Source organism: Leuciscus leuciscus (assembly GCF_965113295.1).
Source record: "Leuciscus leuciscus genome assembly, chromosome: 25".
NCBI classification, from domain to species: domain Eukaryota; kingdom Metazoa; phylum Chordata; class Actinopteri; order Cypriniformes; family Leuciscidae; genus Leuciscus; species Leuciscus leuciscus.
Window position 1 is genome coordinate 18,154,335 of NC_138724.1, and position 16,026 is coordinate 18,170,360.

Genomic DNA, 16,026 nt, shown 5'->3' on the forward strand with positions numbered 1-16,026 from the left:
GCAGTGTGACAGAAAAGTGAAAAGGAGAAGAAAAGGCCACAGCTAGAGGAGTGGGAAGAAGATAGAGATAAAGTAAATATAGCACAATACTATAAAAAATACTGAGGGTGTGCCAGATGGTAAAACCATAGAATTATTACCATGTGACCCTGGACCACAAAACCAGTCACAAGTCGCACGTATATTTGTGGCGATAGCCAACAATACATTGTATGGGTCAAAATTATACATTTTTCTTTTATGCCAAAAATCATTAGGATATTAGGTAAAGATCATGTTCCATGAAGATATTTTGTAAATTTCCTACCATAAATATATTAAGAAGATATTTAGTAAATTTCCTACCATAAATATATTAAAAATATACTTTTGTGAGTGGATGCAGCACAATTGCGAACATAAATGGACAAATTTAAAGGCGATTTTCGCAGTGTTTAGATTTTTTTATACATATATTTTTATAATATATATTTCAGTAAGTACAATTTATTTTTACAGCACGCTTAAACAGCAAAACTGACCAAAGTGCTGTACCAAAGAAATTATACACAATATAATATAAAATGCATGACATACATAATACAGAAAGAATGATAACAAATAACTTAATCCCTTAGACTTCAGTTGAATACTTTTGTGGCAAGATTGTGGCCCAAATTTAAGTATATTGCATTACAATGACCAACAAGTCACATAGGAGAGGGTGAAAATGTGCACACATTCATATACATATCTATAATTCTAGCGTGTCTTTTTTTTTGGTGTGTGTGCATGAGTTAAAGGGATATTTCACCTCTGGAAAGATGAATGTGTATTTAAATTGGGTCATTTATGTAGTAGAAATGTGAAATTATTTTAGAAGTTGGAGCCTTCTAGACTGAGAAAAGCCAGAACATGTATTTTTGGCTCATGTGGATGGAAGACAACAATTCCCAGAATGCACTTGCTTCGCTGCCCTACGAGGCCACTCCCAAGCCACGCCTACCGGTTACAGAGGGCAGAATCGGAAGAAATTATACAACTAGGCTACTAGTTGACTCGAAACTGAAAAAACGCCGTTTTATCGTGAGATCCCCCTATGGGTGGGTTGAAAACATGCGGAACGAGCGCCTACTACTGGCTGTAGTCTCGAGCCTCTGGCCAAAAAAGCCTCCGATGACGCAAAATGAAGATTTTTGCATCATCTGAGTTTTTTTTCCAGACACACAATACAGAAATCTCTCGTCTCAGGGGGACATGAGGGAGGGAAGCACGGTCATTCATTTGCGTTTTTGCTTTAGTTCCCCTTTATTTATTCCCCTTTTTTATTTATTCAATTTATGTTTACTGTTCTTGTATTTGCTGCCTTGTTAAATATTTTTGATGTATATCTGTTAGAATATGCTTTTTCTAATAAAGAAAAAGTAGAAAAAAAGAAAACATTTTTTATTCGAAAAATTTGTATTGCTGTAATTCTTAAATCTAAACCAGAATCAGATGGGCAAATGCAATACTCTAAAGACTCACTGGAGGGCCACCCTGTACCATACAGAATATAAGAGATTTTACTTACACAACCTGTGTGAAACCACTCCTTACTGTTCCTGTGAAAGTTTTGCATTCTATGATTTCTTAGAAAATGTAGATATATAAATTCTAAAGTTAAATTATGTAAACCTAATGTTCTTCCGTAAAGACGTCTTGAACATTGGGGGGTCTGAAGGATTTTTTCTGTTATTGGTCTTTAAAAAAAAAAAAAATTATTAGAGGATTAAAAGGGAGCTGAAATAAAATAAAATGTAAATATTACATGAAAAACTTAAAAGCTTAAAATGTTTATTTGTTGCCTTGGCATCTATCTGAAATAACTTTAAATTGAATTACTAAAATTACAAAAAAATAAACCTGGTATAAAAATGTATTAAACATAAATAGAATTATTAAAGAAATGATAAAATGACAAAAGCACTTCACAAAAATGTAACTTAAACTAACATTTAACATCACAAAAGCTAAATGTTTAAACTAAATTATATAAAAATATAAGCTTTTTAAAATATTAATAAATACTAGATAGATAGATAGATAGATAGATACATGACAAAACCAAGACTCACTGTTTTGGCAGGTGGTTTTTCTGGTTCAGGGGCTGGTTTGGGTTCAGTGGGCTTCTTCTCTGGAGTCTTGGTTTTCCAGCTGTTAATGCGCCCAGCCACGCCGATGTTCAGACCAGCTGTTTCCTGATCGGACAGTTAGCAGGATTTTATACTTCTGTTTTCAGACAAGGTAATCCTGCTGTATCGGCTTCTTTCAGCAGTCATGTACTAAAACAGTTTATCTCCTCTTGTACCTTGGTGACCGCTGGGGGGCTTGCAGGACTCGGGGTGGGATTGACCACATTCCCCTTCTCCCACATACTCTTGATGCTCCGCAGCCCTTCGGCCACAGGTACGTCCACAGGAGATTTGGGTGATCTGGTCAACTCTTTAGTCTGGTGAACAGATAAAGAGTCTCATACTGAGTTATAAACGAGAGCTGGCCGCTCTAGTGTTCACTATTCCTCACCTGAACAGCAGAAGTGTACTGCTCCAGTCTGTTTCCTATCTTGCAAACTAATGGAGTGTGTGACGTCTTCACCGGACTGGTTATATATATAAAAAACAATATCAACTCTATATCCCAGATCCCAGTATGTGGTCAACTGTTGAGTAAGCGCATACTTTAAAATTACTTCTTACCTTTTTAAAGCAGATTTATTCAGAAATTCTGCTTTCTCACCAATCTGTCAGAAAATTGCAACAAACATAGTGTAAATCACATAAAACACATTACTATAGTACCATATCCCCCAAAAAATCTGCTTTTTTGTAAGTGACGCTAGAATAGGTCTGAGAGCCACTGACTTTTGCAGAGGCGCCCTTTGGAGCGATGAATGGTGCTTTGCTCCCTTCTTTCGACTCCTCCTTCTGTTTTTTTTTCTCGGCTGCCTCTGCTCGCCTTCGCTCAATCTCTTCCTTCATCTTCCTCCTCTCTTCCTGTTCATTTTAGTGGAGAGAAGACGACAAGGGCCGCATTATAATAATCACAAAAAAGTCCATGATGGGCTCTTCACACAGAACATGTTTTTGTACTCCATTGCTCTATCTTTACATTGTCGAATGGCCCCTTAAGTCTAAAGTATACTTCAGTTTTATGCGTACGCTGTTGTCCACATGATGTAAATTTCATCATTAGCATAGTAAGCACATACTGTACTCGTGCAGCCATCGCACGTCCTGATTTTTCAGAGTTAGACGTGTTCCTGGGTCAACCTATTTTGTTTATCCTGGAACAACGTTCCTGTCCGAAAATTTTGTCTTACCCATATCCCTTCCCCTAAACCTAACCCTACCCATAACTTGTCCCTAAAATCAGAGGCAAACGATTGGTGAAAAAAATGTAGAAGCACCTATACCATGGTTGTGAGCCTAAACTTGACATAAACTGTAAACTTTACTTGTCCCTCAAATCTGATTGGTTGATTAGAATGTTGTTCCAGGATCAACAAAGATTATTATCCAGGAACATGTTGCACTTGGTGAAATCAGGTTCTGTGCAGCCATCACATAACATTTTTTGTGCAGTAATTAGTTTGTTCACAAGGTGGCAACACTGGCTTGACCAGAAAAAAACCTGATGCGATAGATAGACAACAAACGACTGGAGATGGCAACAACAATAGATGCCCACGTTAAGCGCTTGTGTGACGAGTAACAACTCATTTTATCTGTAATAACTTCTAGAGAGATAGGACAAGGATGAAACTTTCTAGTGCACATGTGTAGAGCGCCTGTGTTCGCACACTATCAAATAGATACTCAAAGTCCCTTTAAAGCAGATCATTTCACTCGGCGGCCATCTTTGAAATGCCTCTCTGACTGCTGTTTCATTCATGCAATTACAGCTCATATCTCTTTGAATAGGGAAACATCCAATTCTCCAAAGCTGTTCACCAACCTTATGATTACAATTCGTCTTTGAAACCACCAATGAAATCTGACAACAACTTTCTCATAAATGTTGTTTCTAAATGCTCAAATCATGACAAAAAACTGCATTTTTCAGGCAGGATCAGCCAATGCGCATGTGCAGTCCTAAGCGTACGTCTCAGAACACAGACTGTTTCTATAGGAGCTTCCAAAGGCAGCTGCAGAGACGTTATGACTTTACCAATTAGTGCTTGGCATTTCTATTTAGAAGGCGGGACTTATAGTAATATGAGTGCACTGTCTTTGTATATCTAAATCTTTGGTATACTTTGGAAGGCTATGTGTTCGACAGTGCACAATACACAAAAAACCGGAGTATACTTTGGGCTTTTGTCTGCTTTAGTCTTAGATTTTAATTCTTGCACATTTGATTGATTCCAATTTATACACTATTTTTACCAGATAGTATGCCAGAATAGGACTAGCATTCCAAATAATTTTTAACTTTTTAAATCAAGAATTTGTAGTTGTAGAATTTGTTTTAGGCTAATATTACCGAAAATCTTTTGCACTATACGACAGGTTATGCATTAGTATCAAGTTAACTAAATACTGCGATACTGTCTGAATATATACTTAAACTTTCCCACCAGCAGCACAGTACTTTTAGTAAGCAGAATTAGTATGCAAATTAGCATTTAGCCATACTTAGCCAAAAAAAAAAATCAACCTCCTCTTTGGCTTTCTTTTCTGCCAGCTGCTGTTTCTTCTGCTTCTCCTCCTCCTCCAGAATCTTCTTCCTCTCCTCCCTCTTCTTCTTCAGCTCTTCCAGTTCAGCCTCGGCCACTTGCTGCTTCTGCTTCATCTTCTCCAGCACCTCGCTGTCCGTCTCGTTCCGCCGGCGCTTCAGCTCCTGAAGCTTGCGTTCTGCTTCCAGCTTGGCGATGGGATCCTGCTTCTCTGTTTCAGGAGAACGCAAGCTGGTTGGACTAAAATGTGAAGAAAAATGGCTTTATTCTCATTGTGGCTGTCTAAAAACAAATAGAATCAATTGTGAAATGACAAATTCTGTCTGTGCCTTAGTGTCTTCTCTGGTTTCTTGGCTTTGGCGGTGCTTTCAGCTACATCTTGTGGCTTTGTTGACACTTTTAGCTTTGAATGGAGAAACAGTAAATGAGCTTTATTATTTTATTCTCAGGTTGAGCTGTCCTTCTGTCAAACACAAACGTCCTGGTAGAGTTGTGATGCTATTTGCACCATTCACTTACTTTGTCACGCAAAAAGGAAGGTTTCGGCTTTTCCTCCACAACCTAAAGAGACAAAAACAAGCACTTTCATTTCTGTCATTAGTTTGAACGAGTGATTTTTCTAACATAGCAATCAGTGGGTATTGCATGGAGAATTGGCCACACTTCGTGCAAATTACACAGCAAAAACAGAGCAACACTAGGCAGTCTTGACACAAATATTGCATTTTCAGAACTGCATATACAGTTGTGGTCAGAATTATTGGCACCCCTAGTAAATATGATCAAAGATGGCTTTAATACTAAATCTGCATTGTTTATCCTTTGATCTTTCATTCAAAAAAATTTCATTGAGGTAAAAGAATTGAAAGTGGGGAGGAAATCACATTATGAAATAAATGCTATGATCATATTTACCAGGGATGCCAATCATTATGACCACAACTGTACATGTATAAAGCAAAGTGATATGTGATCATAAATGAGTAAATCTTATGAATACATGTCCAGGCGACATTTCACCACAAAATCAAAGGGAAAATTTATTAATTATATTTTGCATGAAGAAAATTAAGCTTATTTTTAGGACTATTACGTTTTTTTTATGTTTTATTATTTTATTGTGACACCCCCAATGTAATTCCCAATATTCTCAATGGTGATTCTCATTAGATTCTTATTACTGTAATACATAAATCTTTAAGTGTATTACAGAACAAAAGTTGTGTAAAACAATGATAAACCAGCATTAATTAAATAAAACAAATACCAATATGATATATACATATATTTTGTTTTATATATTATATATCTTACAATTTTAATTTATGAAAAATGAAAAATCCTTTAGGGGGTGAAATGACCTGAACATGTTCTTCACAGGTTTCATGAGATTCACGCTGTGTCCATCCAGTCAAACGGAAATGCGCATTAAAAGCGTGAGCTGTGCATACTTCTGTGATTTATGCATCACTCAGGGTAAGAGGCGAATACCTCCTCCTTTTTTGATTTGACTTTTTCTTCAACTTTGGCCTTCGTTTCTACAGCCTCTTTCTTCCATTTAGGCTTTTCCTCAACCTCTTTCTTTGGAGTCACAGGTTTCTCCTCAACCACTTTCTTTGGAGTCACAGGTTTCTCCTCAACCACTTTCTTTGGAGTCACAGGTTTCTCCTCAACCTTCTTCTTTGGCGTTGATGGTTTTTCTTCAACCTCCATCTTCAGTTGTGGTTTCTCCTCTTCTTTCTTTGGGGTTTTGGCCTTCACCTCAACTTCCCTGAATGATTTTTTTGGTGTTTCTTCAACAGCTACATGGGGTTTCTCTTGCTCTTTCATAGGTTTCTCAGCCGCCTCCTTCTCTGGAGCTTTATCTTGAATTCGAAACTTCACCTCCACAAGTTTTTCTTCAGGTTCCTTTACATGTTCTTCAGGTTCCTTTACATGTTCTTCAGGTTCCTTTACATGTTCTTCAGGTTCCTTTACATGTTCTTCAGGTTCCTTTACATGTTCTTCTTTCATTACCAGCTTTTCTTTCTCAGTCTCTGGTGAAGCTGTCTCCACTATGACTTCCACCTCTATTTTGTCCTCTTTTTTTGATATCAGACTTTCAGATTCAACCGTTTTGTTTTCTAAATCTGCACTTGCTAAATCTACTTTTGTTTGTTCTCTAGTCTCTAAATTTTCGCTAACAGATTCTTCCTAAAAATATAACACATATTTTAAAATAATTTCAGACAAATAAATCAATTCAAAGGCATTCACCAATTTTTTTGTTATAAACTCAACTTTTAAGAACCTCATACCTCATTTGGTACCGCTGGTTCTTTGGGTTTCTCCTCCATGGATTCCTGTAACAAATGAAGTGTCAGAATAAACGAATAATGCAGAAACCACATGAAATGCCTCGCTAATGTACTGAACCTTCATCATAAGTTGGAATGACAGCAAAAAATGTTGAGGAAATTACCTGTTCTCTGAGGTAGGACCTTTGTGGTCTGTCTTCCTCTTCTGGTTTGTCTATCTTCTCCGAAGATTCTTTAGGTGCGTCTGCTGCTGTAAATGACATTGGATTCTCCTTTACGGCGATTGTCTCCTCAACCTCCACGTTGCTTTCCTCTATCTTTTCCTCCTCTTTTATCTCTTCTTTTTCCTCCTCTTTTATCTCTTCCTTTTCCTTCCAGGAATTGGTTTCTGTTGAGGAAATGTCATTTTGGGAGGACTCTAGTTTGTCGTTTCTACGACTTGGCTCGTCCTCTGTGGTGACGGTTTCATCCATGATGGTGGGATCAAGTTCCTTCTGTCTCTCCAATGCTTCCTTCATCCTTTTCTGTCTCCGCTCCTCTCTCTTGGCGATCTTCTCCAAGAGAGCCTGATCATCATCGTCAGCTGGAGCAGAACTAGAGATCCATGAGGGCGTCTCTGTACTGAAAACAACACCATTATCAGTGTAGCCAAGTGCTTTTATGAGTTATACAAATATTTTAGATTTTATATCAGGCTTTAGTTAAGTTTATAATTACGTTTTTACATTACATTACATTAAATAAGTTTTCTTTTTTTTATGTAGTACGGAGCTCCACACATGACATGCAGACAAAAATATGTATGTCATATTAAGAATTTGTTCCCTTATTTTAATTAATTCCCTCATTTTAGTAAATCATGGCCATGTTACACTTATTTGTAAATCGAGGGAACAAATTCTTAATTTGTAGCCACAATTTAACTAAAACAAGGGAACGAATGAATAAAATGAGGGAATGAATTCTCAATTCATGGCCACAATATTTACATACATATTTTTTTCCAGAATTTCCTGTGCAGTGCTTTGTAATACGACAGCTTTTTTTAACAAAATGTATGACAAAAATGCTTTTGGATGGATCTACCTGTTTGTTTCTGTTGTTGTGTTACTCAACTCCTCATTCTCCATATTGCGCAGGCGTTCCTGACGTGCTCGCCTCCTACGCTCCCGGGCCGCTTCCTCATCTTCATCATGAGAGTTCATCCTGTAGAGACGGTGGGACACAGACATGAGTTAAGACTCTCATTCTTCTGTATGAATGCAGACAGACAATACTGACAGATTTATGAATGTTTTTGGCTCAGCACTGAAAGAGCTTGTGAGAATTAAACATCACCCCGAAGAGTCAATAATGATAATACAACCAAATATAACCTTAAATCTACAGATTCTACAAAAAAATATGATCAGATTTTTAAGCTAAAAGAGTAGAAATTAATTTGAGTCATATGTGCATAAAAATGTATTGTTATTATTATTAAATTATTTAAATGTAATAATTAATAAATAAATAATAAATATTCTTTAAATTAAAATGTATTATTTAAATGTATTATTTTTTTATTTATTTACTTGTTTAAAACATTGACCATGCTATGTGTGGTTGTTTATCTATAATATTTTATATTACTGAAAAAAGATAAAAAAATATTTTTTAAAGTAAAAAAGTATAAATTACCGTATAATTTAAGGTAAAAATCTATATGATCCTCAACGAGACAATATATGTACTTTTACAATAAAGTACTGTTTGTAAATACAAAATGTGAGTTATTTTATAATTTATAATAAAAAAAAACTGTAGAAATATTTTCCCTATATTACTATGGAAAGGCTAACTTTTCATTTATGATTTGGCTTTCGTCCTCTAGCATCCTATCCTCTAAATGTTCTTCAATTTACAATATTTATTATAATCATATACAGCATTGAAATGGTATAACCACGTTACATATCAAAAAACACGGCAATGCAATGTCAATCCATAAACCATTTTTTTTTAAGACCCTGAGATTCATATAAACAGTTTCTTGTGTTTATTTATGTTTGGTTTACCAGCTTGCTTAAGATACCGGTCAGACCCAAAAACCTCAACTGTAACTAAATCTTTGAGGCATGGGAGTACACAGAGAGAGGTTTGGACTGCAATCTGAGGGGAAAGCTTTGTTAGCATCCTAGCGTCATGGTAAATTAGCCAGATTGTAAACTTAGATGCCAAATGTGCTTTTTCCCCTCAGAGTTGCCTCATTGTCGGTCTCAGATGTTGCACCCACAATGTTGTGCTCAAATTCTCCCTCTTTCTGCTGAAGTTGAGCGAGTCCGGCCTGGCTTGAGTTTGTCATGGCATGTTGGTGTTTATAAGGCAGTGAGAGCACTTGAAATGACCAATTGATGGAGGATGGGTTTTATTTTTTCCCCCCATCTCCTCTTCACTTCCCTTCCCAATCATTTGCAGATGTTGTAGATGATAGAGAGAAACCCATAACAGGGACCGCAATTTTGTTTCTCAGACCAAAAAGCGGAAATCCGAAACAATCCGGTCCTCTCAGGGAGTTCCACTTGAAAAAGGTCATCCAAAAAGACAGTCAGATGGAGTATCTGTGATTTTCTTGGAAGAATACAGTGCGCCTTTTGTAAGAAGTGTTTCTGGATGAATACAATAGCTTTCAGACCTCCAGTGCTACAGATGAAATGCAATGAGAGATTGAGGGAGAAAGCTCACACTCCTGAGAGATACTGAAACATTATGGCTGAATCTTGGAATAAAAGCAGCAGTCAAAACATTCCAAAGTCTGTGGATTTTCCTTTACCTGCGGCCGAGAGACTCGGCACATTTGACAACCCTTTAAAAGATAACCTGGGATGCGTTTCCCAACAGCATCGTATAGCATTCCCAGCATTCCCAATAGCTGTGCTTGTTTCATTTCACATAATATTTCATGTTCATTTATTATAATGTACAGTCAATCTGTCATGATCACAAAATAAATTCCTCCTGGGCGATAAAAGATGCCTCTGCTTAATAACAGGACATCATACCACAACATAATCAAATTATGAATATTATACTGTAAAGAAATTCATAGTTTTAAAGGAAAATGATGTAAAAAAAAAAACATTTATATATATATTTTTTTTTTAATTTAACCGGACATAATTTATTTTATTTATAATTTATAGTATTTCAATATTAGTTTAAAATAATTTAATCTTTTTTAAATAGAAAAAATCTATATAATTTACAGTAAAAATCTATATTGCATTCAACAAGACAATACTTGTTCACTTACAATAAAATATTGTTAACATTAAGTACAAAATACAAGTAATTTTAAAATGTACTATGAAAAAACAGTATAAGAATTCCTTTCAGTACTATAGAAAGGCCACTAATAATGACCAATAATTCATCATGTGACCTTCACCATCCTCTACATATGCACTGATACAATAGTTTGAAATAATTTTTGGACTCTGCCATTGTGGCACAAAATGAATGTAAAATGAATCCATATAATTCACATGCTGAATACTGTAAATAAAGTAGAAGCCACACATCATTACTTTGACCGTCTAGTTCATACTCGGATGTTTGAAAATTAAATTGGACACAATTATGATGGCTTTATTTTGAAGTGGTTATATTGAAAGAGCAAACACATTCAGAAAATATCTTGATGCATCTGGTGAGCTGTTTAATCAAGCACAAGGGATTTATTGGCGATGCCATGATCACTTCCTTTGACACAAATATGCGGGTTCTCTCCGTCGCTGTTTTGAACTGGAAACCATGACAGGCGGCTGGGATTTGGGGGAGTTTGGATTCTTTAGCATCAATAATTTTCATAGAGAATATGTCTTTTCCAGATATGATTCCAATAAAGTTTGTTTTCTCCACTACAAAGCCAGTGGATGTGGTCGAAATGCCTTGAGGTTTCTTTCTTGAGACTCATCCATCTCGATAAAGTTTTTCTCTGGGTCATTCCAGCACATATGCACTGAACAGCTTCTGAGACCAGACTGAAATATGACATTGTGCAGCAGAAGAGAAATATATCGCCCTCACTCAGAGTTTAACATGCACACAAAAAAAGCAGAAAGTGTCAGAATTCATCATTTCTCTTGATGAAAGGCTTTTAAGGCGTGGTGGATTTGGCTTGGGATTTCAACTGGATGTGAAAGTGATTTTTATTAAAGGTTTGATTTCCTTTTTAGATCGGATTGTTGCCACAATGAGGCTTAAAAGTGATTTTTTTGTGTGTGTGTGTAATTTTTAGTGTATTTTCTCATAGTTGAATGTGCTTTAGACAAATAAGACATATCTATGATAATGAAAATCTTTTAAAACATGCCAGGTTCTAAGAAATGATCTCTTTACATTCAAGTTGGTTTTATATGGTTTTAAAGGGATAGTTCACTTTGAAATTAATTTTTGGTATGTTTTAGCTTACCTCAAGGGCATCCAAGATGTAGGTGTCTTTTTTTCCGCAGTAGTTTCAATTTTGATATTTTTAGGTCAAACCGTTCTTGTCTGTCAGTCATATAATGCAGGTTTATGGTCACGGTCTCAAAGAGCATGCACAGAGTCCAAATTAAAACAATTCCCCATCGTCCAAATTAAACAATTCCCCATCGTCCAAATTAAACAATTCCCCATCGTAAGTACACATTGATGGCCTAAGACACGAAAAGAGCGGTTTGTGTGAGAAAACGAACAGTATTTATATCGTTTTTACCTCTTATACACAGCCACGTCCAAGTGATCTGATCTGACGTGTACGCAGACTGGTGCATAGATATATACACACTAGATGTTGCCTTAAAGACATTCGTTCCAATGAACTGCTGTAGACAAGAATATTAGAATAGAACAATTGAATATTAGAATATTTAAATATATTTTTCTAGGTAAAGTATTTTTTTTTTTTTTTTTATATAATGTTAATTCACAAATATTGTGTTTTCGGAGAGATACACCACACAAATATATATTTTTAAATATAGAAATATTGCTATTCATGCCACATCTGAGCTGAAATAAATAAACATCTGAGCTGAAATAAATAAATAAGTAAACGGTCTGTACTAAATATATCTAAATACCGATTCAGATGCGGCTCTTCACAAAAAAAGAATGGCCGTTGTAGCCTAAAGGTTTTTGTCTAATAAATTCTGTTGAATCAAATAATGTCTATTTGATGCTTTTCTCATTTAACACAATAATGACTTTAAATAATTTTTTGGGGGTAGTTTCTAAGCCGAATTTAATATGTGATTAATTTGCGATTAATTCGATTATTTAATCGGCACATCATGTAATTAATTAGATTATTTATATATATATATATATGTGTGTGTGTGTGTATGTATGTATGTATGTATATTATGTATATATGTATATATATTAGGGCATATATGAAATTACCCAAAAAAGATAATTTAAACTAAAGTCATTATTGTGTTAAATGAAAAAAACAAGAAAAAAAAACATCAAATAGAAAGTAGGCTAGCTTTAGAAAGAAATATATATAATAAAAATTCTAAAAATTCTTTCCAAGACTTCTGTTATTTTAATGAGGCTCTTCATTCATTATGATATCAGGACAGTTGTGATTTTTGACTTTTTGCCTTCAAAATTTTAAGAAATTAAAAAACATGCTTATCATAGAAAAAGTGTCAGTCTTTCAAAATGAGATGTATTTTTCATGCATTTTTAATTAATTAAAATAAATCATAAGAGTCCCTTCTTTAACCAGAGAGTCTTATCCTCCTTTATCTGAATATTTATCACAAAGACTTTTGTATAAAAAGAAAAAAATCTCGCTGTAAACACCGTAATCTTCTAGACCCTAAATATTGCAATTGCAGAAACGGAAAACATGTAAAGTGTAAGACTAACAGTGTATGTTATCATTCGAGCATCTTCTGCAGCCTTGCCACGGACACCGTCCATTAACCTCACTACCTTCCACAATTAGACAAAACAATACAAAACCGTTCATCTGCATTCCAAGCTATGCTAAAATATGATCAAATGTGCTGACAGTCATGTGTAACATTAGTGCATTCTGTCATCTGTTCTCTGGAATGAGTATTACCCCTCACAAAGAGCAGTAAAGCATCTGTCATCTGTCATCTCCAGATCAGTCCTTAAATGGAGCTCTGGACAGTGGGAGTTATAGAGGGATGGAGAAACTGCAGCTCTCAGTCTATGAGTGGGCCAAGTCATCGTGAACTATAAACACTGAACAAACCTGGCCTGCCAAACCCACAGCGCACATTACCCATGCTAATACAAACTTTTTATGTATTTCAAGAATTAATATGAGGAGAATAAAGGTTTGCAGGCCTTAAATTACCATTTTAAATGTACATACTTTTCATATTACACAAGAACGTTGATGTTTGCTGCTGCAAGGACTTTAAGCGGTTCCTGAAATAAAGACGGATTTCCACAGAAGTCTTGTGTAAAAACAGACACACATAAATAAATCTAATCTGGTTTATACAAACCCAGTGTAAACACAGAATAATTGACATTTATTGTGTACAAAAGAGCCATAATGCAATAGCATGCTATTTCTCTTTTCTTTATAATGACAAACATTTCTCCCTTAGTGAGCTGCATTGTATCTACTAAAAGCAACATGAAATCAGAAGTAAATTCTTACACAGATAAGTAGGTCAATTTTACAAAATGCACAGGTCACCTTTTGTAAATAGAAAAATATTTAAACAAATATTTTGTATTCTACATTTTATTATAAAAATAATATTTTCCATAAATAAAATTAAGCCTGATTTTTTTTTTGCATTGTAAAATTATTTTCTTGTTACATTAAGCACATTAAGTTTTACATTTTTTAGTTCCATTATTGTTAAAAGTGATTTTTATTGGAAAACTACAATAAGGTCACATAACTAATAACTAATGTGAACAAATTAACCTTATTGTAAAGTGTTACCAAAATTACTAAAACAAATGTATTTTTATTGAAATCATCATAAATTACGCAGTAAAAAAAAACAAAAAACATTTAAATAATAGCATATATCATTACTTTTTCATTAAAACAAGGATAATCAGGGGAAAAAATGCTTTATTTTTATAAATATAATTTCTAATTTCTTTATTTTAGGTTTTGTGGTAAAACTTTGACTTTCAACTAACTAGTGCACCATTCTGTGTCCGAAAGAAACCATCACACTCTTAAAAATATATACCCAATGAACGTCTGTCTAAAATCAGATATTATCTGGATTTACTCTACCGCCCCGTCAACTGTAACAAAGCCCCGTAAGCGTAGAAAGACATTTACAAGCATGTCAACCTTTATAAGGAATAGAGAGGCGAGCAGAGGCTCTGTTGTTTGGACCACGCAGTCACTGGCCTCTCCAACTTGGCCAGAGTATTACAGACAGCACTCCTGTGGCTTAAAATAGTATTCAATTCATCATCGGGATGACAGTGATCTGAATTTTATTGAATCATTTAAAAAATGATGATTGATAGTAAAATTGATTGACAGCAAATTCAATGTTTCAAAAAAATGAGGTAAAGACAGTGTGTAAATCAACCCGTGTAACTTACTTCTCTGCCTCCCGCTGCATTTCCTCTCGCTTCTGTCTCCGTAACTCTCTGCGACGCTCGAAATCAAAGTCCTCGTCCATGATGATTCACACAGAGCTCTTTAGGTGCAAGCTGAAAGAGAGGAAGACAGTCAGACAGGGGATTTCTAAAGATCTGAACTGTCCTGATCACTCTAATTCAAAGTCAAGACGCTCCCTGTCAGCTGTTTGGCTTATAACTCACCAGGACCAACCACAACATTCCAGTTTCTTGATCCAATTTCCCTGGAACAACTACCAGGAAAGGCAAACTTTGCCACAAATTCAAATTTGCCACTAATCTTTTTTACTAATGGAAATAAAATTTTTTGTATCTTCCACTTTCTATTTTCTCACCTTTCTCCATACAATAAACATATAATTTATATATATAAATATATACATTTTTGGTTGCACTTTATTTTACAGTAATGTGCACTTTCATGTACTTACCTAAGAAAGTACTTGGTAATATAAGGTAACTACATGGGTTAAGGTTAGATTTAGTGGTAGGTACAGGGTTAGTACCTAGTTATTACCCAGTTATTGCAATTACTATAAAAAGTGCATGGTATGTACATGCAGAACAGGACTGTAAAATAAAGTGCTACCACATTTTTTCATATACAATTTTCTGAATTTCATTAAAATAAATCATGGTTTTGTGTTTTCTGATTGTATGTCCAACACATTGCTAATCAGCTGCTCAACAGAGCTAAGGAAGTGGCAAATTTTAGTTGAACAGTGCACATTCGCTTACATTCCCTGAAATAATGAAAACTGATAAAGACAAAGACAAAAATCATATCAATCAAAATCATATTGTGCACGAAGGAAAGAGTATTTTACACACAAAAAGAGTTTCCTGAACAGCAATCCGCCAAGACCCAAGTGCCTTCACCAATATAAACAACAACAAAAAACATACATTTCTGGTATAATATATAATAACTTGGTAATTCAGTGTTTAACTAGCAGCTCCAAACAGAATTAGCGGAAATTTGGGGTGCATATCTATAGGCTGCCACTTGAAATATTAAATTAACACAACATTGCATTAAAAAATTGCTTGTTTCTTTTCTGTCTATTTGCTAATTTCTTGTCTGTGTCATTTGACAAATGCTTTTCGTCATATAGTTGAAAAATTCCATTTGACAATTCACTTGTAGGGGGAACTGTACCATTCAAAGTATAGCAGACTGTCATCTGACATCTATGCATGCATCCATTTTTTTTTTTTTTTTTTTTTTGATATCCATTTATTTAATTCCATCTTAAAACATGAACATAACTTTTTCCTTCATTTTATTTTTAAGTGTCACTCCTACTCCTAGTCTTCCATAGTGTTGAAGCCTTTGAATTGGTTGGTCAGACAGCACTTCAACATCCTTGACGGGGGAACCTGCTTGAATAATTCTGTTAA

General features: G+C 35.0%; 1 protein-coding gene across 2 annotated transcripts in view; it reads right to left on the reverse strand.

The window, feature by feature from the left end:
* The window catches only part of cald1b (caldesmon 1b), a 29,796-nt gene that overhangs the window by 4,075 nt on the left and 9,695 nt on the right, over window positions 1-16,026 (reverse strand). Inside the window, exons 2-14 of one of the 2 annotated variants that reach the window (XM_082159197.1) lie at window positions 14,587-14,697; window positions 8,080-8,199; window positions 7,158-7,614; window positions 6,994-7,038; window positions 6,188-6,889; window positions 5,216-5,257; window positions 5,026-5,099; window positions 4,678-4,936; window positions 2,883-3,014; window positions 2,718-2,761; window positions 2,545-2,620; window positions 2,330-2,470; window positions 2,097-2,219 (exon numbers count right to left, since the gene is read on the reverse strand). In XM_082159197.1, coding sequence (XP_082015323.1) covers window positions 2,097-2,219; window positions 2,330-2,470; window positions 2,545-2,620; window positions 2,718-2,761; window positions 2,883-3,014; window positions 4,678-4,936; window positions 5,026-5,099; window positions 5,216-5,257; window positions 6,188-6,889; window positions 6,994-7,038; window positions 7,158-7,614; window positions 8,080-8,199; window positions 14,587-14,666 — 2,295 coding nt within the window. In that variant the 5' untranslated portion in view covers window positions 14,667-14,697. The remainder of the gene's footprint in view (window positions 1-2,096; window positions 2,220-2,329; window positions 2,471-2,544; window positions 2,621-2,717; window positions 2,762-2,882; window positions 3,015-4,677; window positions 4,937-5,025; window positions 5,100-5,215; window positions 5,258-6,187; window positions 6,890-6,993; window positions 7,039-7,157; window positions 7,615-8,079; window positions 8,200-14,586; window positions 14,698-16,026) is intronic. The other variant, XM_082159198.1, reaches the window with a different exon arrangement.